Source organism: Anabrus simplex, chromosome 2 (assembly GCF_040414725.1).
Source record: "Anabrus simplex isolate iqAnaSimp1 chromosome 2, ASM4041472v1, whole genome shotgun sequence".
Lineage (NCBI taxonomy): Eukaryota > Metazoa > Arthropoda > Insecta > Orthoptera > Tettigoniidae > Anabrus > Anabrus simplex.
Genome location: NC_090266.1, coordinates 512,458,491 through 512,484,772, shown reverse-complemented (window position 1 = coordinate 512,484,772; position 26,282 = coordinate 512,458,491). Strand labels below are relative to the sequence as shown.

Sequence of the window (26,282 nt, the reverse complement as noted above, 5' to 3'; positions counted from 1 at the left end):
GCACGGAACGAGGTAAACAAAGTCTGCTTTTCTTTTCTTTGCTAGTGGTTTAACTTCGTAGTAACGGCGACGCGACGATGGGAAAGGGTTAGGATGGATAGGTACCGACCGTAGCTTTAACTGACGTACAGGCTGGTGTGAAAATGGAAAACCACGAAAATTCATCCACAGGGCTGCCGACGGTGGGATGCGAACCCATCTCCTGCGTACATGTTCACAGGTACGTGACCCTAACCGCGCGGTCAACTCGTTCGTATACAGAGTTTGACGCTGACCCTTCCGCACAAGAGTCCGCTCGGATTTGCGTCACAATAGTGGCTAAAAGATCGCTTGAAGGAGTTTTTCGTCATTTTGTTGTGTGTTCGAGACACATTCATACACTTCATCCTCCAGAAACTTGGGGACTCAGAGCCTTTCCCCCTCGTTCTAATGACAGCTGCCAAGAAATTTGTTGGCGGGTTGTACAGTAGGTACTCTTTTTCTTTTAATCACCAGATCAAGTTATGAATTTGTAACTCGAATTTACAAATCTAATTTTCGAGACAAACAATACGATTTCTTAATTGCATAATTGCATTCATGAAATTTTCTGAATGCCGTTGGAGTTCACAACATCGGAGAACACTACAACGACCCCAGGAAACAAACTCTTTGATTAATTGTTTGTTTACTTTGGACATGTTATTTATAGTTCATTCTCCTTGTCACGACGCCAACTTTCCAGTGGTTCCTATTCCTGACTGTTCTCTTTCAGTCTAGCTTGAGATGTTGTTTGTGCTTGTGTTATCGGCTGTGGTGCTACAGGCGGGCGCCAGTAGCAGCAGAGAGGTGTTGGAGACTCAGCAGGCCGTATGTCAAATAACGACGGAGGAGCTGGTGGCCACGGCTCAAGCTACTGTCACTCGTGTTCTTAAAGGCTTGTGCAATGCAAGTGAGTCATAACTGCTAGTTCGCTTCGTAGATTTTTCAGATAATGGTGATCATATGCATTCAGTTTTCCAACGCCCTGTTAGTTGAGCTAGTTGTCTGATATAGGCCTATTTCTATACTCTTAGGTATATCTATACTGATCCCTTGAACTTACCGTTCCATCATTGGTCGTCTGCCTCGGCTACTTCAGTAGAGCAATGTCGTCTCTCGGATCTTGGGGTCGTTACGAGTTTTTTTCTGTCACTTCATAGACCAAGCGGTAGGCTTCAGAGGAAAGCAAAATTACTTCAAACGAGGGGCAAAAATGTGCTTACTAAAAATTTTATTCAATGTAGTCACGATAATTAGTTTTACTAAATGGGCAAGACAAATCAGTTAAATTTGTCACAACATGTTATAGTATAACACAGTCACAATGCATAAAGTGAGTGGCAAAAAATCTGGAAATTGTTTATATTATTGTCTTTCAAAGAATGAAAATGCAATAGAAGATTCGTGGACAGCAAAAACCAGAAACAGAATAGAAAACCTGAAAATCGGGCACCATTGATCCAAACGATAATTGAGAGTTAATCCACACGATCTGTGGAAAATCTGACCTTCAACAAGTAGAATTCTAGATTTACATTTAATTAAGGTTATCCACCAGTCGACTATCCTATCGGATACTGGTACATCCCCCTAATGGATCGTTAATCGAACCTAATCGACTATCAGTTGCTTTGGATAGGTTGCGAAATATTACTTGAAAGCATGGTGTTCATTACAAGTTAACAGCAATTGTCACAATCAAAAATAAAATTCCATCATGTATTGTCATCTCATGACACCCTTAAGTTGCAGAGGAGTCGCGATTCTGAAACATCCATCGCGCCAAACAGATGTTCAGATGGAACCAACAACACTTGAACAGATTGGATTTTACGTTACATCGGTCTGAAGGAACAAAACTACGAAGTGCAGGGAAGCAATTATTCATTATGCGTTTAGAAGAAAAGCCAAACAGTGAAGTTAAAGAAAAGTGATATATCACTTGAAAATGTTCTTTCTAAAGCAACTTTCAGGTTATGAAACAGTTACGTCGTTAAATTAGTTAAAATACAAGTCCACATTATGAAACAAACAACATGAAATCTTTCCAATTCTCTATAACTACGACTACAATTACAAATCTGTCTACCTACATTTGTCCCCTTAAACTAAGCTACAAGTGATCGGTAGATCAACGTCTCACATAAATAATGTGAATAACATAAAATAAAATATAATAACAACTGACGAATCGAATCCCCATTCGTAGTGTAAATCCTACAAAAAATATCTAAGTGTCAATACACGGCACTATCAGAGCATACCGTACACCCGAACAATAGATCTTAAAGTAAAGGAAAGGAGCAAATAGAAACGAAAGTTCATCGAACTTGAACGCACGCGGCTAAGCAGTAGGGATCAGTCTCCATTAGCCAGGCTTCAACGTGGGACAACCCTTGCACTCATGCCGCTACTGATGCAACGCTATTACGGGTGCACCTTTCGGCTAGTAAGTATTATGCCGAAAAATGGCCTAAATAATACCTTCTAATATCTTCCACACTCGTATCCACTACTGCAAACATCGTTCAAGTCGATTCGCAAAAATGCCTAACCTATGACTTGGCTATGTACACATAACGTCCTAATCCTGTCGTTGAGTAAAGGTTACTGTGTCTATTCATCCTTAACAATAATTATAATACACGCGGCATCCTAAATCTATCGTTGAGCCAACGTTATGGTATCTACACATCACTCATACTGCCAGGCGAAATCGAAACTTTAACACAATGTCCGGTTATTTAAATCTGACCTTGTCGAAAATCTAACACATGAAGTGAAATTCGCTACAGAAATGAACTCGAATCTGGAAATCTTAATGTGTCTATTTCCTACGATAAAGCGTGAAATCGAAATTAAACAACAGATTCGAATAGTTTAATCTATTCCTCATTAAAATTTAAACACATGGGGTGAAGTTCGCTAAATAAAAACAAACTCAGCTCTCGTTTGATATTGCGCAATATCACCGAAAACAATAATCGCAATCATCACGATATTGACGGCATAACTCGAGTGTGATGCTCCAACTGACCTGCAATGTCGACACTCCAAACATGTATCATCGTGAACCGTCCAGTGAAGTAACTTCTCATCAACATACGCAGACTAAACTCCCATTCTAATAACATTCATTCTCTCACCCGTAATGTTTCCAGTCCGTGATGTTTTCGTCTCGTAAAGATACAGAATAAAATTCAATTTACAAGAATTAAGTATTATTTGTATCTTGACCGTGTGTCAAAATGTATTTTGTTCGTGAGGTCGGCTATCACAAATGCACTTCGCTGGTATCAAATAGAATCGTCACCTTGACTTAACTGCCGTTACCTACGGTCTTACATAAAATAATAATCATGGGAGAACATCAACTTGTACTTAAAATAGGCGTTACAACGCACTCACTTGGATTTGACACCCTTACATTCTTCAATCGTTCTGGATCGCTACAGGACATCGCTCCTCTTATACAGCCTGTCTCAGAAATATTACAGGTCCTGTCCTGATTGGCTCCTCTGTTGACTGCCTTACTGGGAGCAGGCCTGGGCTGCGGTGGATGACCCTCTCCTTGCGGGACGGTTTCTGCTCCTTCTTCCTGGTCCAGGCGCGACGTCTGCTTCCAGGTAGTGGCAGCCCCTTCTCAGCAAGGGTAGGGACCTCGTTCTTGTGGCACTCCTCGTGGGCTGGTGACCGCTGCAGGGCCTGCTTCTCTCTCCTCCTGGTTGGCGGCGGCGGCGTCGGTCGTTGCTGGCATCTGAGTGCATTCTCTGTCCTGTGGGGCGCACATCGATGTCTGAATCGTGAAGAGGCGCTAGCAGGCCGGGTCTGGGTAGCAGCCTCTGAACGCCCGGAGGCGTCCGTCTCCGTGTCACCTTCCTCCATCCGGGGTGCCTTCCAGATCTGCGCCCGGTTGATGGGCTCACTGTTTCCCTGAAGTCCTCTGGTAGGTCGTCTCGTAGCTCCGCCATTCCTGTTGCTTCCTGAAATAAATGCCTGAAAGAAAGCTAGCACTGAAAAGTGCCAATGAGACAATGCTCTTAGCGTGTACTGAAAACCACACACTGTAGACAATGCTCTCTTGGGAATGTACAAGATAAGTACAAGTTCCTGGTTTGCACTTTACAGATGGCATATTATCATGGAGCTTATGCTGTTTTATGTTATAATGTGGGATAGAGAGTGGGGGAAAGGGAAGGTGGAAGGGGAATAGAAGGCACTGCTAATACCAAATACAGTAGAGACAATACACGACACTGAGCGAGATATCGAGGGACAGCTATTGGAGCTCACTCTAGCGGATAGACCTGAACGGTACTGATTCTGTCATAAGAGCACGTGTATTTTTGTGTGAAGTTTTTGGTGTTATTTATGCGTTTTCAGTGAGTTGACATAATTAAATAGTAGCGTGTGTCATTCCTTCGTATCTCCTCTCAACATGAGGGGAAAGGTATGTGCTGTGTTTGGCTGCAGTAATTACGAAGTAGAGAAAAATGCGCGCTCGTTCTTCAGGTTCCCTCGTGACAAGAACATGTAAGTAATATCGTGTTTGCATATCTATTCTTCCAGTGACAGAGATTTTTATAGTACTTCATAATCTTCTGACCTGCTCGACCCATGTTTTAACGGGCTTAAAATATAATACGCATATTTTATTGTATAGTGCAGCAGTTAACCTTCAATACCGATGTGTTGTTGTAGGTGCGATCTGTGGGTTTTGAAATGTCACAGAAGCGATTTGGATAAAGTGTACAAGAAAGAAGGGACGTTACGCTTGTATAAGAATTATAAGATCTGTTCAGATCATTTCCAGGCCAGCGACTTTAAAAATCCTCGACTATACAGCCAAGGGTATGTTACATTTTTACTCTAATTGTACGTAAATATTCCTCAAAGCATCACTATCGACAACATTTTCGAACTTTTCTTTCTTTTATCCCTCTTCTCAGATTAAAGCCGGGATTTTATAGATTTTCTTTCTGTTAGTAGGCTTCATGTTAAGAAGAAAATTGTCCAGCTATTAAATGTTAATTCATTGCATCATATGTGTAAGGAATGTGCCGATATTTTTATTGACAAATGTCTTAATGTGATGATACATTGTTTTTAAATGAGGAAAAAAGACAAATCCAACCGTAAGATTTCAGGCAGGTATGCTAAAGCTAAAAAAGTAATGCATAAATGAAAGATCAAGCCATTTCACAGCAGTCCATTTCACACCTTGTTATATGTCTAATTTCAGTCTTTGAATAATAACCTTTTAAATAATTCTTCATTCATTTATCCAGAATTGCTTTAGCAACTTCGAAGTTAATATCTCAATACCACTGTCTTTCTAGACGTAATTTATTTATCCATTTCCGTATATACATTTCCATTGATATTTGAATTTAGCGCGATTTGTTCAGGTCAAGTCACTAAGAGCGCCACCGTCGAATTGTCTCCCATTTTAGCAAGGCGAAATCCGTAAGTGTCGTGTATTGTCTCTACTGTATTTGCTAATACTAGACGGCGGTATGGGAAGATGTTGGGGGATAGAGCTCATTAATTTTTAAAGAGATGGCAGCACATATGTCATAAGAGGCGGTATGGGAAAGTGGTGGGTTATAGAATGTTCATTAGTTTGTTGGTAGAAGGCAGCAGTTATGTATTAAGATGGATATAGAGAGGGCTAGTAATCCAGGATGGCGATATGGAGGGGAAATAGAGTTCACTTTCTTGTTGACAGACGGCAGCAAAAGTTCATTGGTTTGTTCGTAGAAAACGCAGCATATGCGGTAGGAGTTAATTAGTTTATCGCTAGAGGGTGTGTTGCCGTATGCAAGATAGGTTACTTTGAGTACATGTAGGGGGCAGCACTATCGATGATCGTAGACATTTGATAAACTTAAGAATTTGAGCGGGTGTTTTGAATGTTTTGACAGCAGATAGATCTCAGTTGGTATCTAAAGATGTTTTCAAACGAGGAGCGTGTATATTGGACATTGACAGCTGTCAAGAAAGTGTGCAGATGAGGGTATAATTTTTTGAATTTGACAGGGCACGTGCTGGTCGAGACTTGCCTATGCAGTGAAACAACTTTTAAACGGGAGCGCGTGTGTTTTGAATGTTGGTCGCTAAGATATTTCTTTAAATAGCTGATGGAGGGCAGTTCATATCATGTGTAAGAGCGTTCCTTTTTTAAATTAAATCAAAGCATGTTCTAGAGTGACAGGCCGTGACTTATCTGTGCGCGTGTTTCTTGATGCCGAGAGTAAACTCCAGCGGTGATCACTAGTCCTGCTGCGTTAGCTTCCCAGCTGACTGTCATGAATGATTCACTGTTTTTCTGACTAGAAAACTCAATTTATGATCCTAACCCCTGAGCTTATGGATTTGAACTCTGCAGACGTATAGTAGTCTACCGTAGTTTTTACATCAGTCGGGAATCAAAACCTCGCGTTCAGAATAAACTCGAAACCCGAAACTACTGAGACTGACGAGCTAGACAAGATGCAGGGGCGGATCATGTAACATACCGAGGTAATACTGTTGTAAATTGTGGGTCTGGGCTTGAGATACGTTAAAAGAGGTATTACTTGACCCAGCTAGTTTACAAGACTCAGCTAACTGGGAGTATTGCAGTATGCCAGACTCAGCTAGGCACTTCCCGTTTGTAAGATGCGATAAAAGAAGTAGTGCCGGACTCAGCTAGGATACAAGGCTCAGCCAGTTGAAAGCGCTGCAAACTCAGCTAGACACTTCTTCTTCTTCTTCTTCTTCTTCTTCTTCTTCTTCTTCTTCTTCTTCTTAATCTTCTGCTTTTGCCACACCTGTGGGGTCGCGGGTGCGAACTGTGTCGATCATGTGGATTTGGTCCTGTTTTACGGCCGGATGCCCTTCCTGACACTAACCGTATATGGAGGGATGTAATTACTATTGCGTGTTTCTGTGGTGGTTGGTAGTGTAGTGTGTTATCTGAGTATGAAGAGGAAAGTGTTGGGACAAACACAAATACCCAGTCCCCAAGCCAGAAGAATTCATCAGACGCGATTAAAATCCCCAACCCGGCCGAGAATTGAACTTAGGACCTTCTGGAACGAAGGCCTCAATGCTGACCATTCAACCAATGAGTCGGGCCAGCTAGACACTTCCCGTTTTTTTTACACAGATGGAATGCGATAAAGGAAGTAATGCTAGATTCGACTAGATGCAAGATCTAAAAGGCATCACATTATGTCAGACTCAGATCTATGCTACACATCACGGCTCTCACAGAAACAGAATTTACAACTTTACAACTATATCTGTTATGTCTTCACTGTGAGGTCATACGATATTAAGATACGACCTTGGCATTGAACACAGAAGGGAGATAGTGGTGTGGATCATGAAAACTACACTACAGATAATAATACTAATACGGTAATAATAATACTAATAATAATAATAATAATAATAATAATAATAATAATAATAATAATAATAATAATAATAATTGTACACCTACTAGCCGAAGATATTAAGATACCGAAAACATAAGAAATCCCATGGCGCAACAAGCCCGAAGGGCCTTGGCCTACCAAGCGACCGCTGCTCAGCCCGAAGACCTGCAGATTATGAGGTGTTGTATGGTCAGCACGACGGATACTCTCGGCTGTTATACTTGGCTTCCTTGATCGGGACCGCCATTTCACCGTCAGACAGCTCCTCCATTGTAATCACGTAGGCTGAGTGGTCCTCGAACCAGCCCCCAGATGCAGGTAATAATCCGTGACCTGGCCGGAGCCTCCCGGTAAGAGGCTGGCACGCTACGCCTGCACCGCGGGGCCGGCGATGTTAGGATACGGCCATAGCATTTTGCTTAGCATACAGAAGTGTGATATTGGTGTCTGTTACGACGAGGTATTAACAATTAATGTACCGATAAGCCCGCCACTGTGATGAAGTGTTTAGTGTGATTAGCTGTCACAACCGGAGACCCGGGTTCAATTCCCAGTTCTGCCACGAAATTTGAAAAAGTGGTGCAAGAGATTGAAAGGGATCCACTCAGCCTCGGGAGGTCAACTGAGTAGAGGGAGTTCGATTCGCACCTCAGCCATCCTCGAAGTGGTTTTCCGTGTTTCCCACTTCTCCTCCAGGCAAATGCCGGGATGGTACCTAACTTAAGGCCACAGCCGCTTCCTTCCCTCTTCCTTGTCTATCCCTTCCAATCTTCCCATCCCCCACCAAAGCCCTTGTTCAGCATAGCAGGTGAGGCCGCCTTGGTGAGCTACTGGTCATTCTCCCCTGTTGTATCCCCCGACCCAATGCCGGGATGGTACCAAACTTAAGGCTGCGGCCGCTTCCTTCCCTCTTCCTTGTCTATCCCTCCCAATCTTCCCATCCCCCACCAAGGCCCCTGTTCAGCATAGCAGGTGAGGCCGCCTGGGCGAGGTACTGGTCATTCTCCCCAGTTGTATCCCCGACCCAATGTCTCACGCTCCAGGACACTGCCCTTGAGGCGGTAGAGGTGGGATCCCTACTGAGTCCGAAAGAAAAACCAACCCTGGAGGGTAAACAGATTAAGGAAGAAAGAAAGAAAGAAAGAAAGAAAGAAAGAAAGAAGAAAACTTGATGATTTTTCCCTTTGAATACTTGTTTTCTGAGGAGCTGCTTGGCCGAGGTGGTGTGGGTTCGATTCCCCGTTAGGAAGTCGAAGAATTTAAGAAAAGAAATTTTCACTTGCGGAGGTGCATATGTTCCTGAGGTTCACTCAGCCTACACCAAAATGAGTACTAGGTTAATTCGTGGGGGCAACGGCGGCCGGGCATAAAGCCAACCACTCTACCCCATTAAATGCCGAGGTTTCGGATAGTGGAAGCCTTTAACCTACCACCCCTCCGGGGACCTTTGTGGCCTCTACGGAGATTACTTTCTAATAAATATTAAAGTCCGCAGCTGTGAGCTTGCGTTCGGGAGATCGTAAATTCGAATCCCACTGTCCACAGCATTGAAGATGGCTTTCACACCGCTGTGAGCTTACATTCGGGAGATGGTATGTTCGAATCCGAGGACGACAGCCCTGAAAGTGGCTTTGACACCGGACAAATGCCGGGGTTACAACCTTAATTAAGGTCACGGTCGCTAGCATTTTCTCATCCTTATGTTGGCGAAAAACGTTTGCGAAAGAAACTATGTCATATAATAATATTGCTTAGTAAAGGAAAACATGGCCCGCCTTTGTTTTTTCTGCAGTTTTTTCTACATGTGGATTTATCTCTGTTTTAGAGTCAAATGCTCCTTCTGATACTTAGATACCTGACTGTAAAACTACGACCGCAGAAAATTCTTAAGAAGGGCATCTAACCGCAAAACAGAGCCAAAGTCTCTCAATAGTTCTCCCGTAGGTTGACGATAGAGCAGACATCCAATCGTAAAATTGAGCCCACAGAAAACACGTAAAGAGGGCATCTAACTGTAAAGCAAGGCTCACGTTAGTTGTGAGGGGGGGGGGCTCTTAAAATTTGCCTGTGTGGTGGGGTGGTGGGGGGTTAACTCAAACATATACTGAAGTTTGCTACGCAACTCGTACTGTGTTGCCAGCTAGCCTTCCTGAGGGCATTAAGCTAATGACAGACATATAACCGTAAGAATGTGATCACAGAAAATACTTAAGAAAGGCATCTAACCATAAAACTGAGCCAAAAGCTTCTCTCAATTTTTATCATGTAGGTTGACGATAGAGTAGAAATCCAACAATAAAAGTGAGACCACAGAAAAGACTTAAGGAGGGCATTTAACTGCAAAACAGAATTCACGAAGGTTGTGAGGAGTAATTCTCTTAAAACTTGTCTACGGTATAGGTTTGAAGTCAAACATCTACCGAAGTTTGCTACATAACCCGTACCGTGTTGCCTTTCGCTTCCCTGAGAGCATTGTGCTAAGGATAGACACCTAGCCGTAAAACTGCTATGGCAGAAAATGATTAAGAAGGGCATCTGCCGTAAAACAGAACTAAACCTTCGCTCAATTGTTATCACGTAGGTTTGTTGACATACAGCCGTAAAACTAGCCGTAAAATTCTAGCATTTGCGTGATGTGAAAATGAGAAATTATTTCAGTGTATATTCTGAACCAAAATCTACACTTTCTCCCTCTCTTTCTTTCTTTCTTTCTTTCTTTCTTTCTCTCTTTCTCTCTCTGTCGATTTACTAAAATTACTATTTACACCACTGAAAAAAGCTGATATTTTACCTTAACTTAGATTTATGCACGGTGCAGAGAAATCATCATCATCATCATCATCTGTTTACACTCCAGGTTCGGCTTTTCCCTCGGACTCAGCGAGGGATCCCACCTCTACCGCCTCAAGGGCAGTGTCCTGGAGCTTCAGACTCTTGGTCGGGGGATACAACTGGGGAGTATGACCAGTACCTCGCCCAGGCGGCCTCACCTGCTATGGTGAACAGGGGCCTTGTAGGGGGATGGAAAGATTGGAAGGGATAGGCAAAGATGAGGGAAGGAAGCGGCCGTGGCCTTAAGTTAGGTACCATCCCGGCATTCGCCTGGAGGTGAAGTGGGAAACCACGGAAAACCACTTCGAGGATGGCTGAGGTGGGAATCGAACCCACCTCTACTCAGTTGACCTCCCGAGGCTGAGTGGACCCCGTTCCAGCCCTCGTACCATTTTTCAAATTTTGTGGCAGAGCCGGGAATCGAACCCGGACCTCCGGGGGTGGCAGCTAATCACCCTAACCACTACACCACAGAGGCGGCTTCGGTGCAGAGAAATGCCGCTATAAAAACAAGAGAACTGAACACACTAACTCTAGCTTGGCGGAGTAGAATACAAGACTCTCGTATCAGTCAGCTCTTTAAATGGTCTCACAAGGCTGTGTTTATGTTTTGCTTTAGGATGATTTTCTGAGCTCAAGTTAGCAGGTTCAATCCTGACCCACTCCGGTAGTATTTGAAGATGCTTAAGATATTTATCCTCATGTCGATAGATTTACCTGCATGTAAAAGAACACCTGCGACAAAATTCCGGCATATCAACATCTCCAGCCGCTGAGCTCAAGTTGGTAGGTTCGAACGTCGCTCAGAGTATCTGAAGGTGCTCAAATATGTTAAGTGCAAGTCGATGGATTTACCAGCACATAAAGGTGGCCCTGAGTGACAAAATTCTGACACCTCGATGTTTCAAAGCGTTGTATTCACGAACTTGAAATAGCAGTTTCGATTCTAGCTCAGTCTAGTAGTATTTGAAGGTGCTAAACTACGATGACTTTGTAGATTTACATAAAATAATTCCTGCCGGATAAAATTCTGACACCTCGGCGTCTCTATGCGCTCAAAATGAACATGAACTCACATGAGACTTTCTGAGCTGACAGCCACTATGCTGATTCTCACATCTCGACGTTTCAAAACGTTGACTTTTCGAACTTAAAGTATCAGTTTCGATTCTGCAGTAGCTCAGTCAGGTCCTCGAGTAGAGCAGACAACTGACAACACGTGACCGCGTATTTTTGGATGAGCAGCTAAATCATCATCGTTTTCGATTATTCAGGCCGTTCTGTACGCATATCTGAATGCAATGTACCTGCACGGCCTCAGAAGTGGTTTCTGGTCCACGCTGACCTCGCATCACCTCGTAATCTGCAAGTCTAACATTTATTAACAATAATAATTATAATTTTGGCTTTACGTCCGACTAACTACTTTTACGGTATTCGGGGGCGCCAAAATGCCGGTATTTAGTCCCGCAGGAGTTGCTTTACGTGCCAGTAAAACTACCGACACGCGGCTGACGTATTTGGGCACCTTCACATACCACCGGACTGAGCCAGGATCGAACCTGTCAAGTTGAAGTCAGAAGGCCAGCGCCTCAACCGTCTGCGCCACTACGATCGACTAAAAATTAATTCTCTTATTTCTTTATTATACCTAGTTCTGTCGAAAAATATTACATAATAAAATATGTCGATAATACAGTTTCGTCCGCCTCTGTGGTGTAGTGGTTAGCGTGATTAGCTGCCACCCCCGGAGGTCCGGGTTCGATTCCCGGCTATGCCACGAAATTTGAAAAGTGGTATGAGGGCTGGAACGGGGTCCACTCAGCCTCGGAAGGTCAACTGAGTAGAGGTGGGTTCGATTCCCACCTCAGCCATCCTCGAAGTGGTTTTCCGTGTTTTCCCACTTCACCTCCAGGCGAATGCCGGGATGGTACCTAACTTAAGGCCACGGCCGCTTCCTTCCCTCTTCCTTGCCTATCCCTTCCAATCTTCCCATCCCCATACAAGGCCCCTGTTCACCATAGCAGGTGAGGCCGCCTGGGCGAGGTACTGGTCATACTCCCCAGTTGTATCCCCCGACCAAGAGTCTGAAGCTCCAGGACACTGCCCTTGAGGCGGTAGAGGTGGGATCCCTCGCTGAGTCCGAGGGAAAAACCGAACCTGGAGGGTAAACAGATGATGATGATGATGATGATGATGATGATGATAATACAGTTTCCCGTCATTCATCTTATGTTGTGTTTTACTGAACTCATTATAACAGATATAATAGCAAATTAAAATTTAATTCACCAAGCGAGTTGGCCGTGCGGTTATTGACCTGCAGCTGTGAGCTTGCATTCTGGAGATAGGGTTCGACTTCCACCGTTGGTAGCCCTGAAAATGGTTCTCCGTATTTTCCTATTTTCACACCAGGCAAATGCTAGGGCCGTACCTGAATTAAGGCCACGGCCGTTACCTTTCCAATCCTAGCCCTTTCCCATCATCCCGTCGCTGGAAACCTTCGATGTATTAATGCGACGTCAAACACTTAGAAATATTAATTAATTAATCCACTTATATCGTCCGCCTCTGTGGTGTAGTAGTTAATGTGATTAGCTGCCACCCCAGAGGCCCGGGTTCGATTCTCGGCTCTGCCACGAAATTTGAAAAGTGGTACGAGGGCTGGAACGGGGTCCACTCAGCCTCTGGAGGTCAATTGAGTTGAGGTGCGTTCGATTCCTGCCTCAGCCATCCTGAAAGTGGTTTTACGTGGTTTCCCACTTCTCCTCCAGGCAAATGCCGGGATGGTACCTAACTTAAGGCCATGGCCGCTTCCTTCCCTCTTTCTTGCCTATCCCTTGCAATCTTTCCATCCCATCGCAAGGCCCCTGTTCAGCGTAGCAGGTGAGGCCACCTGGGCGAGGTACTGGTTATCCTCCCCAGTTGTATCCCCAACCCAGAGCCTGAAGCACCAGGACACTGCCCTTGGGGCGGTAGAGGTGGGAACCCTCGCTGAGTCCGAGAGAAAAACGACCCTGGAGGGTAAGCAGATAAAGAAGAATAAAAATAAGAATCCACTTATATCTATATGTATGTATTTATTTATTTTAATGAAAAGCATACAACAGAGACAATATACTTTACAAATTTAAAATATGGTAGTATGCCTACATATACTACTTGATTGTATTAATGAAGATGATCATGATAATGAATTGGGTTAATGATAGTGAGAAGTGTCTAAATCTTGAGTCTGAGCTAATGGAGAAAATGTTGCTTGTTGTCATCGAAATCAGTCTATCATCAATGATCTGCATGCAGGGCTGTGGCCCAAGTGGCAGACTCCTATCAGTTGTTTACCTAGCCATCTTCTTAAACATTTTCAAGGAACTTGGAAATTTATCGAACTTTTCCCTTGATAATTTATTCCAAATCCTTACTCCTCGTCCTATAAATGAATATTTGCCCCAATTTAGCTTCATATCGTTTACGGCCATTCTGTTATACTTACTGCACATTCTGTGAACTGGTGAATTATTGTGACTGGCTGTTTTCACATTCTCACTGTAGAATGTAAATGCAACTCGTGTTTTCGCCTGTGGGACATTCAATTTTAATAATGAAAGGAAATACGAATTATGAAGGATGCGATTTATTGGTTAGTGTGATCAGCTGCCAGCTCCGGAGGCCCGGGTTCGATTCCCGGCTGTGCCACGAAATATGAAAAGTGGTACGAGGGCTGGAACGGGGTCCACTCAGCCTCGGGAGGTCAACTGAGTAGAAGGGGGTTCGATCCTCACCTCAGCCATCCTGGAAGTGGTTTTCCATGGTTTCCCACTTCTCCACCTCGCAAATGCCTGGACGGTGCGTAACTTAAGACCACGGCCGCTTCCTTCCCTCTTCCTTATCTATCCCTTCCAATCTTCTCATCCCCCCGCAAGGCCCCTGTTCAGCATAGCAGGTGAGGCCGCCTGGGCGAAGTACTGGTCATTCTCCCCAGTTGTATCTCCCGACCCAGAGTCTGAAGCTCCAGGGCACTACGCTTGAGGCGGTAGAGGTGAGATCCCTCGCTGAGTCCGAGGGAAAAACCGACCTTGAAGGGTAAACAGATAAAGAAGAAACTAGAAGAATACTCCTGCTGCTGCTAGTTGCTTTACGTCGCACCGACACAGATAGGTCTTATGGCGACGATGGGATAGGATAGGGCTAGGAGTTGGAAGGAAGCGGCCGTGGCCTTGATTAAGGTACAGCTCCAGCATTTGCCTGATGTGAAAATGGGAAACCACGGAAAACCATTTTCAGGGCTGCCGACAGTGGGATTCGAACCCACTATCTCCCGGGTGCAAACTCACAGCCGCACGCCTCTAACCGCACGGCCAACTCGGCCGGTACAAGGAGAATAAACTATAAACATATGTATTTAAGAGCATTTTAGTTTTTGACGTACAAACAAAAATTCACGCCTCCAGTTTTCTTTCATATTTGACGGCAGGGTGCTACCGCCAAAAAGGGCTGTGAAAGCAAAACTCGTACTCATTGTGAGAAATATAATGTATACTTGTGTTTGAACAAAGATTTTAATTGTTTTAAATTATTCCACACTGTAAAATGGAACATTTGATCATATACATATGTATATTCACAACTACTGCTTTAATTTTTGTTGTTGTAAGTAGTGAATTAAGTCCTGACATGCACAGTTGTGTGGGTGCTTTTTTCAGATGTTAATTTTTATTTTGTAAAATAAACTATAAATATATATACATATATATTTAAGATAATTTAGTCTGTTTTTGAATTACAAACAAAAATTCACACCTCCAGTTTCGTTTTAGGTCTGTATCTTAATTAAGGCCACGACCACTTCCTTCCCGCTCCTAGCCCTTTTCTGTCCAACGTCACCATAAGGCCTATCTGTGTCGGTGCGACATAAAGCAACTTATAAATAAATAAATAAATAAATAAATAAATAAATAAATAAATAAATAAATAAATAAATAAATAAATAAATAAATAAATCGTTTAAGTGAAGGTTACCGGCACTTTGGATCTTGAGAAAGTGAGGGTTACACACTTTTGCTAGTTGCTTTAGGTCCCACCGACACAGATAGGTCTTATGGCGACGATGGGACAGGAAAGGCCTAGGAATGGGAAGGAAGTGGCCGTGGCCTTAATTAACGTACAGCCCCAGCATTTGCCTGGTGTGAAAATGGGAAACCACGGAAAACCATCTTCAGGGCTGCCGACAGTGGGGTTCGAACCCACTATCTCCCGGATGTGAGCTCACAGCAGCGCGCTCCCCACCGCATGGCAAGCTCGCCCTGTAGGGTTACACACTTAGAAATATTGAATGTTAATATATACTTAATGCTCCATTCACAGATATTATTTATATCACACAGTAGAAGATGACAATTCTCTATTGTTGAAATACACCTGTATAATCTCAGATCACCTGCATAAAGTAGCATTTGGAATGTCTTACACAATTTGGGAGATCATCAATAAAAAGTAAAAACAGAATTGGTTCCAGGTTGGAACCTTGTGGAATTCCAGAGAAGGAAGACAATTCTTTACATATATTTCTTCTAAAAGTGACGTACACTATTCTGATTTTTAGTATGAACTGAAAAAATAAGGAAGTGGCTTAGAGAAACCTTTCTTTCTTAATCTGTTTACCGTCCAGGGTTGGCTTTTCCCTCGGACTCAGCGAGGGATCCCAACTCTACCGCTTCAAGGGCAGTGTCCTGGAGCTTCAGACTCTGGGTTGGGGGATACAACTGGGGAGGATGACCAGTGCCTCGCCCAGGCGGCATCGCCTGCTATGCTGAACAGGGGCCTTGCGGGGGATGGGAAGATTGGAAGGGATAGGAAAGGAAGAGGGAAGGAAGCGGCCGTGGCCTTAAGTTAGGTACCATCCCGGCATTTGCCTGGAGGAGAAGTGGGAAACCACGGAAAACCACTGCCAGGATGGCTGAGATGGGAATCGAACCCACCTCTACTCAGTTGACCTCCCGAGGCTGAGTGGACCCCGTTCCAGCCCTCGTACCAGTTTTCAAATTGCGTGGCAGAGCCGGGAATCGAACCCGGGCCTCCGGGGGTGGCAGCTAATCACACTAACCACTACACCACCGAGGCGAACTTAGAGAAACCTTTCGAATGTAATTTGTTTAGAAGCTGTTCGTGATCTACTTTATCAAACGAAAGTTTTTAAAAAGAATCTGTGTATATAGTATCTGCCTAAATGTCCTCTTCCAAGATCTTAGAAATAACTTGTGAGAAATTTACCAAGCTGGTAACTGTTGAGCCGGCACCGTGGTGTAGGGGTAGCGTGCCTGCCTCTCACCCGGAGACCCCGGATTCGATTCCCGGCCAGGTCAGGGATTTTTACCTGGACCTGAGGGCTGGTTCCGAGGTCCACTCAGCCTACGTGATTAGAATTCAGGAGCTACCTGACGGTGAGATAGCGGCCCCGGTCTAGAAAGCCAAGAATGACGACCGAGAGGATTCGTCGTGCTGACCATACGACACCTCGTAATCTGCAGGCCTTCGGGCTGAGCAGCGGTCGCTTGGTAGGCCAAGGCCCTTCAAGGGCTGTAGTGCCATGGGGTTTGGTTTGGTTTGGTTTTGGTAACTATTGACCTTCGGGACATGAAGCCGTGCTGACACTCTCACACACGTGATTTTACATGAAAAACGATGTATTTACGTAATATAAAATCGAATCCTTTTGCTTTTTTGTTCTTGTTTGCTATACGTCGCACCAACACAGATAGGTCTTATGGCGACGATGGGACAGGAAAGGTCTAGAAGTGCGAAGGAAGCGGCCCTGGCCTTAATTAACGTACAGCCCCAGCATTTGCCTGGTGTGAAAATGGGAAAGCACGGAAAACCATGTTTAGGGCTGCCGACAGTGGGTTCGAACCCATTATCTTCCGGATGCAAGCTCACAACTGCGCGACCCTAACCGCACGGCCAACTCACCCCCTAAACATTTTGCTACTGACGATAATATTGTGACAGGAAGAACGTTATTAAACCGATTGTGTTAGCCATGGGGTTAGGGGCGCGCAGCTGTGAGCTTGCAGTCGGGAGATAGTGGGTACGAACCCCACTGTCGGCAGCCCTGAAAATGTTTTTCCTTGGTTTCCAATTCAACAATTTAAACACCAGGCAAACGCTGGGTCTGTACCTTAATTAAGGCCACGGCCGCTTCCTTTCCACTCCTAGCCCTTTCCTATCCCGTCGTCGCCATAAGACATATCTGTGTCGCTGCGATGGAAATCAACTTTTAAAGAAAAAGTTATTAACTAGTAGTCGCTTACGAGATATAAATATTGGGCATACTCCCGATTCAAAATACATTGTTTCATCATCATCATCTGTTTACCCTCCAGGTTCGGTTTTTCCCTCGGACTCAGCGAGGGATCCCACCTCTACCGCCACAAGGGCAGTGTCCTGGAGCTTCAGACTCTTGGTCGGGGGATACAACTGGGGAGTATGACCAGTACCTCGCCCAGGCGGCCTCACCTGCTATGGTGAACAGGGGCCTTGTAGGGTGATGGGAAGATTGGAAGGGATAGGCAAGGATGAGGGAAGGAAGCGGCCGTGGCCTTAAGTTAGTTACCATCCCGGCATTCGCCTGGAGGTGAAGTGGGAAACCACGGAAAACCACTTCGAGGATGGATGAGGTGGGAATCGAACCCACCTCTACTTAGTTGACCTCCCGAGGCTGAGTGGACCCCGTTCCAGCCCTCGTACCACTTTTCAAATTTCGTGGCAGAACCGGGAATCGAACCCGGACCTCCGGGGGTGGCAGCTAATCACGCTAAACACTACACCACAGAGGCGGCACATTGTTTCATATCGTCCATTATTTCCCTTTTCATTGTTTATGAATGTCCAGAACGATTTGCTGTCCACTTTTATGTTGCTTTCAATTGATGAAATATATGACTTATAGGCCCTGTTTATAGCACCTTTTGTTTTTGATCTGAGTTGGTTAAATTGCACTTCATTATATGTAGATCTATTTCTTCTCTTTCGATGATACGCTTTTCATTTCAGAATTTATTTCATTTCAGAAGTGAACCATACAGTGTATCTATTTTGCTTCGTGGCAATTGATATTGGAATAGCAGTACCTATCAATCACATAATACACTAATTTATAAAAACAGTCTACAGCTAAATCCACATTATTAAGTGCATAAAGCGAATCCCATTTCAAATTAACCAGACCTCTATACGTAGCTTTAAAGTTGGTCTTGGCGTCTCCGAAGACCGTAAAAGTAGTTAGTGGGACGTAAAACAAATAACATTATTATTATTATTATTATTATTATTATTATTATTGGTCCGCCTCTGTGGTGTAGTGGTTAGCGTGATTAGCTGCCACCACCGGAGGCCCGGGTTCGATTCCCGGCTCTGCCACGAAATTTGAAAAGTGGTACGAGGGCTGGAACGGGGTCCACTCAGCCTCGGGAGGTCAACTGAGTAGAGGTGGGTTCGATTCCCACCTCAGCCATCCTGGAAGTGGTTTTCCGTGGTTTCCCACTTCCCCTCCAGGCGAATGCCGGGATGGTACCTAACTGAAGGCCACGGCCGCTTCCTTCCCTCTTCCTTGCCTATCCCTTCCAATCTTCCCATCCCTCCACAAGGCCCCTGTTCAGCATAGCAGGTGAGGCCGCCTGGGCGAGGTACTGGTCATACTCCCCAGTTGTATCCCCCGACCAAGAGTCTGAAGCTCCAGGACACTGCCCTTGAGGCGGTAGAGGTGGGATCCCTCGCTAAGTCCGAGGGAAAAACCGAACCTGGAGGGTAAACAGATGATGATGATGATGATGATGATTATTATTATTATAACTAGCTCCAGTTTTCAAGTGAACCTGACTATGAGTGACAGTGACAGGAACCGAAATGACCGAGAAAGAATTGTGTACATCTACAAGTAGAATGGGATCTGTGTTTCTTGATACCACAACCTGTAATGTTAAATGCTGATTCACAGCTCGTGTTTTAATAGCTTGGAGTGTGACACTGCACGCATTTTATTTTTCATTATAGTTCCTTAAGGGCATTTAGGTCCGCCTCTGTGGTGTAGTGGTTAGCGTGATTAGCTGCCACCCCCGGAGGTCCGGGTTCGATTCGCGGCTCTGCCACGAAATTTGAAAAGTGGTACGAGGGCTGGAACGGGGTCCACTCAGCCTCGGGAGGTCAACTAAGTAGAGGTGGGTTCGATTCCCACCTCAGCCATCCTGGAAGTGTTTTTCCGTGGTTTCCCACTTCTCCTCCAGGCGAATGCCGGGATGGTACCTAAGTTAAGGCCACGACCGCTTCCTTCCCTCTTCCTTGCCTATCCCATCCCTCCACAAGGCCCCTGTTCAGCATAGCAGGTGAGGCCGCCTGGGCGAGGTACTGGTCATTCTCCCCTGTTGTATCCCACGACCAAGAGTCTGAAGCTCCAGGACACTGCCCTTGAGGCGGCAGAGGTGGGATCCCTCGCTGAGTCCGAGGGAAAAACCAAACCTGGAGGGTAAACAGATGGTGATGATGATGAAGGGCAGTTTTGTGTTATTACAGCCATCATGATAGCTTACAAGGGGGCATTCCCTACTCGTCACCACCGATTTCGCTCACATTTATAGAACATGCAGGGCTTGGCTAGAAATGGAAGTACCCGAAGTGGGAACTCCAGATGGCCAAGCGTGTAGAAAATAAAGATAAGGATAAAAATGTCGATGCGGCTCTCGCACCGTATAAGCTACTTACGTTTGGGCGCACGCCGAGCAGTAGGTGGTGTAGCGGTAAGTGCTCGGATTGGTAATTCGATGGTCGTGGGTTCGACTACCCGTGTGGAGAATGTTATTTCTGTCAAATTTTATATTATTCATATTATTCATTTTCCAGTGAAGGTGAATAATTCATTTTATTTATTTATTTAATTCCCAAAGGGGATAGAAAAGGTAAAAATTGGGGATTTCATTGTCAGATATTTTTCTATCTGCGCCAAGAATCTATTGTTTGTGTACAGCCGCCAGGAGCAACCTTCACTTGTCAGGTGAAAACTAATCTTACAGCGAAACGACTATTCACGTTTATGGCACATTCCCCAAGGAGGGGAGATGGCCAATAAAGGAGAGAAAAGAAGAATTTCTGTTTGAGCACGTCGGGAAACTTCGCAACTCCAAATTTTCTACAATTGTGCGTTCATTAACAAAATGACGTCCTATATGCCTTTTTCACATAAATGAATAAAATTAAAATAAGTGAATAATATAAAAATTGAGAAAGATATTCTCCACACGGGGAGTTGAACCCACGACCATCGAAATACCAGTCTGAGCTCTTACCGTTACGCCAACTACCGCTCGGCGTGCACACTAACGTAAGTAGCTTATGCGGTGCGAGAGTCCGACTCGTTGGCTGAATGGTCAGCGTACTGGCCTTCGGTTCAGAGGGTACCGGGTTCGATTCCCGGCCGAGTCGGGGATTTTAACCTTCATTGGTTAATTCCAATGGCCAAGAGACTGGGTGTTTGTGATCTCCCCAACATCCCTGCAACTCACACACCACACAAAACACTATCCTCCACCACAATAACACGAAGTTCCCTACACATGGCAGATGCCGCCCACCCTCATCGGAGGGTCTGTCTTACAAGGGCTGCACTCGGCTAGAAATAGCCACACGAAATTATTACTATTATTACGGTGCGAGAGCCGCATCAACATTTTTTAATTTTTTATTTTCTATACGCTTGGCCATCTGGAGTTCCCACTTAGGGTACTTTCATTTCTAGGCAAGTCCAGCACGTTCTATAAATTTGAGCGAAATCGGTGGTGACGAGTAGGGAATGCCCCCTTGTTAGATAATAACATGTAGTTAACGAAGTCACCCGTGCTGGTATGACGACCTTGACCTATCCTAGAATCCTAGAATTGAAGTTGGATTCTTTGGGGAGCTTAGAAGGAACCTACTTTTAACCGTAGAATATACATGCGCATGTTTTTCAGGCATCGCGTGGGAAGAGGTCAAGATCGGCAGAGAATTCAACTCATGACTTCCCGCGTGAATTAATTAGTGATCTGATGATGATGATGATGCTTGTTGTTTTAAGGGGCCTAACATCGAAGGTCATCGGCCCAATTAGTGATCTAGTCTGTTGTGTTATCAGATACGTATGTTGTTGTAGATGGAGGGAACGAGCCCATACTGTATATGTGTGTTAGTGAAATTTCCGTTAAATTGTTGGGCTGCATTCACCAGTCAGGGCCCATAAGATTCTGTTACCCGTGAAGCTTATCGATGGGAATATGAGATACATGAATACAGTATGTAGTAATGTTAGCTTCAGAAGTCTTAATGAGATTAATGAAGTGAAAGAGATATTGCTAGCTGCGGACAAAATTGAGAAGAAAACTGGTGAAACCGAGGAATTCAATAATGACAGAGCTGAAAGGGAAGGAAAGCAGCGAGTTTCTTTTGTGCCAGCCCTGGTCGGGTAAAAAGGGAGATTGATTGCCCCTTTTAACAGGGATTATTTAAAGGTGTGTAGGTGAAATGCAGGCCAGTGCCTGGACAAATACCTGAGCGAATTATTGTCAATGTGTTACGGTCATTTGTAGGGGGCGGATGTTGTCGAAATGTCATCATTTTTTCCTTTACATTAGAACGTCGCTCACTAGTATAGGAATTCTTCTTCTTTATCTGTTTACCCTCCAGGGTCAGTTTTTCCCTCGGACTCAGCGAGGGATCCCACCTCTACCGCCTCAAGGGCAGTGTCGCGGGATCCAACTGGGGAGGGTGACCACTATCTCGCCCAGGCGGCCTCACCTGCTATGCTGAACAGGGGCCTTGCGGGGGGATGGGAAGATTGGAAGGGATAGACAAAGAAGAGGGAAGGAAGCGGCCGTGGCCTTAAGTTAGGTACCACCTGGCTTTTGCCTGGTGTAAAAATGGGAAACCATCTTACTTAAGGCCACGGCCGCTTCCTTCCCACTCCCAGCCTTTCCCCGTCCCATCGTCGCCATAAGACCTATCTGTGTCGGCGCGACGTAAAGAAAAAAAAAAGAAAAAAAAAAAAAAAATACAAATGAGCCAGGGTGAAATATGCGGAAGATTATTATTATTATTGTTACCGTGTTTTAGCGGTAGGTAGAGGTGAAAGAAGGTGCGGGTGTGAATGGATCTCAAGCTACGAAATTATAGTGCCCGTAAAGTAAATTTAAAATTTAATACGGTTATATTTTCTTTTCAAAATAAATAAGTAACAAGCATGGCAGGTACAGAATAGCAAGTCAAAATAAGGTAGTTACAATATTTACAGAATTTGGGCTTCGCGCCCCGAGTTCACAATGCTTGGGCAATCAGCTCAGTTTTACCCCAAACACAAGTTTTAACAGAGGGGCAGAAAACCCCATTCATACCTAGGAGCCCTTGCTCCAAATTACACTGAAAAGCCTCCTCGAGGCATACAACATACAATTTTCAAAAGAGCCACTCGCTCTCAAATTTAAGCCTCTCCCAGGCCACACCAAACTCCACCTTCAAGCTGTCCTCAACGGACATAAACACAGGGGTAAAATACCCAATCTACTGAGGTCTATTAAACGAAAAGAATATTAATTAAATGACCTCTAAAATAACAATTTGAGAGGAGGCGAACTTGCACTCCTAATACACTAGATTAAGACCTACTTGGCGCTAGGCCGTTAATACAAGGGCTAATCCCATACTAAAGAGGTGACTTAAGAAGAGAACAATTTGTTTTACATTAACGAAGAATAGGTTGAGAAAAATAAGTTCACCTCAAAACAATATGAGTGGGAGCTCGAGAGGGTTAGCACTCTCTATCCCAGAATGTAGCTTTCCAAGAGAATAGATGAAAAGAGTAGTTACATTTACATTTTAGGAAAAGGTTACATGGTGGAACGCTTCGCACCCGCCCCGAGAGTTAAACTGCTGAGCTAGCAAAGAAAGAATATATTAATCGGCCATTACCTTATAGTTGACCGCTGCCGGAGAAAGAGGCGCTTCCCGCCTCCTGCTATGTACTTAATACACTGAAAGATGGAACAGAAGTGGCCCGGAGACCCAAAAATCAGCAGTTTATATCCTCTCGCGGAAGGTTCTAGGTGTTAGGGGAAAGAAAACACCCTCCCACAAACTTTTTATTGGCTAGGGTATAGAAACATATTCAAGTTGGGGGAAGATACCAATGATTGGTCAGAAATTAATAACAGAAATTCGGGATTGGTCAAATGCAAAACAAGGGGAAAGAGAGGGGTATACAGCCAACTTAAACAATAACAGAAAGAAATTTAACAAAGAACAAACTTTTGAAATAAAATTTTCTCCAAAGAACAGTTATTTTTCTTCCCACTAGGGTGCACTATTGTAGTTTTTCAGTGGTGTCCTCTAGAAGAGAAAGTTCTCACTTCTTACTTCAAGCAAAACAAAAGTACGTCGAAAATGACACAGTTCACAAACTCAAAAATTTCCAGGTGGTGACATCTTCTGAGAAACTAGAAAATTAATAGGGTAAATAAAGTTCAGACTTCCTCCAGCAGAGGAGTTTCCACAGGCGCACATTTTAAATTAGCGGAGTGGAGGTGTACCGCCCGGTACAATTATTATTATTATTATTATTATTATTATTATTATTATTATTATTATTATTATTATTATTATTATTATTGGAGAAGATTATAAATTAACGTTATGCACCTCCGTGGTGTAACGGTTAACCAATTGGCTGCCGTCCTCGGGGCCCGAGTTCGATTCTCCGTACAGATTTGATGAACACCCCTTTACTACATTTGTACATCAGGCTTCCCGGGTGTAAATTAGAAGTTCCTCCAACATGTTATCTGTGCACGACTAGCGAAAACTGACCGTAAGTCTGACAGCAAAACGGAGCATCTGTGTCCTCTTCCGTGTTTCGTCTTACCTGTCATCTTAGAACTGCACAGGCAAGACGGACAGTAAGATGGACCATCTATGGGGCCTAAGAAACGGTTAGGAAGTATTTATACCTGTGAGTCTTTTGTTTCAGAGGTATGTACAGGAACGCAATACGTAACTCTGATAATTAGCATAAATTATTTCGTAACGTGCCTCAAGCACAAGCAATGCATCAGCCTTCGCACCCGCCCCTACAGTCAGCCATTTGCCCCCGCATGCGTCAAGGCCAAGAACAAGACGGAAAGGCTTTTTTTTGCTAGTTGCTTTACGACGCACTGACACAGATAGGTCTTATGGCGACGAGGGGACAGGAAAGGCCTAGGATTGGGAAGGAAGTGGCTGTGGCCTTAATTAAGGTACAGCCCCAGCATCTGCCTGATGTGAAAATAGGAAACCACGAAAAACCATCTTCAGGGCTGCCGACAGTGGGGTTCGAACCCACTATATCCCGGATGCGAGCTCACAGCCGCGAGCTCCTAACCGCACGGCAAACTCGCCCGGTAAGACGGAAAGGAGAAGGGTTTGGAAACAACAGTTAACTTTCCGATTCAGTGTAAAATTATCCTCCCAAGCGTGTACTGTGTTTCTATGCAAGAAAAATGCCAAAAGTGAAAATCACCATGAAGTGTATTTTTAAATCAGCTAGTGAATGAATTTTGAAAAGACGTGTTTACGATAGGTGTGCGTATTTTATTTTGTAAACGCCGGGCTAAGTGGCTCAGACGGTTTAGGCGCTGGCCTTCTGACCCCAACGTGGCAGGTTCGATCCTGGCTCAGTCCGGTGGTATTTGTAGGTGCTCAAACACGTCAGCCTCTTGTCCGTAGATTTACTGGCACGTAATATATCTCCTGCGGGACTCAATTCTGGTACATCGGCGTCTCCGAAAACCGTAAAAGTAGTTAGTGGGACGTAAAGCAAAAAACATTATAATGAATATAATTATTTTTTAAACTGTGCAGTAAATTGAAAAACAATTACTTCTGCAAAACCAAGAGCTGTGCAGTGAATAGAACAGGGATATAATTCTTGTAAAACCACTGTTACACAATCGCGAGAATTCAGTTTGGTCGATTTTTTATTTTTTATATTCATTTTATAGCATTTTCCCATAAATATAAGGATATGTTATTGATCATTTTACGTGATTTTTCACGCCATCAACATCCAGCCCCTAGTCATTAGTGATACAATCCCTCTTTGATAGAAAGATTTACGGAATAATAAGGTCATCTATTCAAGTAGCCACGGTTTTGTTAGGTAGGGATTCTTACGATTGAAGTCATGAATACGGATCATCGCAGGTGTGTGTTCGACTCCCAGTTGCTTCCATGTGGGAGGCACCAGTGTTATTTATTGTAATTTGTTTTAGGTGCTATCGTGATGTTTGAATGTTGGTATTGCTGCCATTGTTTATGTATGTTTTGTTTGTGTCCTTTGTTTTTTTTTTGCTAGGGGCTTTACGTCGCGCCGACTCAGATAGGTCTTATGGCGACGATGGGATAGGAAAGGCCTAGGAATTGGAAGGAAGCGGCCGTGGCCTTAATTAAGGTACAGCCCCAGCATTTGCCTGGTGTGAAAATGGGAAACCACGGAAAACCATTTTCAGGGCTGCCGATAGTGGGATTCGAACCTACTATCTCCTGGATGCAAGCTCACAGCCGCGCGCCTCTACGCGCACCCTTTGTTTTGTGCCGTATGTGAGTTCTGTCTCATTTACGAGGTTGCAGGTTCATCCTGTCTTTGATTGGCATGACTGCGATCAAGTCTTAGGATCTGTGTTCTTTTGGGGGATTCATTTTGTGTGTTAGGATGTCACTCAAGGGTGTACTTGTTTTATTTGTAATAACTAAGCCAAGTACACGGGAATCAAATAAATGCGTGCTGTGCATTCCCTTTCTTTTTTCAATATTCTTATAAACTATCAGGGCAACCTGAATGAAAAGACAAATAATTAGCTGATTGCCTGCCGGCTCGAGCTGAATTATGTTGATGGTTCTGCTCTGTGACTCCCAGTTTATTGCAGTAATTCTAACAGACAAATCTAAATTCGTATTGAC

The 26,282-nt window shown here is 44.2% G+C and overlaps 1 protein-coding gene across 1 annotated transcript in view; it reads left to right on the top strand.

The window, feature by feature from the left end:
- Window positions 1-759: 759 nt before the first annotated feature.
- LOC136862905 (uncharacterized) overlaps window positions 760-26,282 on the top strand; it is a 107,537-nt gene continuing 82,014 nt past the window's right edge. Inside the window, exon 1 of the mRNA XM_067139184.2 lies at window positions 760-931. Within this exon, the coding sequence (XP_066995285.2) occupies window positions 766-931 (166 nt within the window). The 5' untranslated portion in view covers window positions 760-765. The remainder of the gene's footprint in view (window positions 932-26,282) is intronic.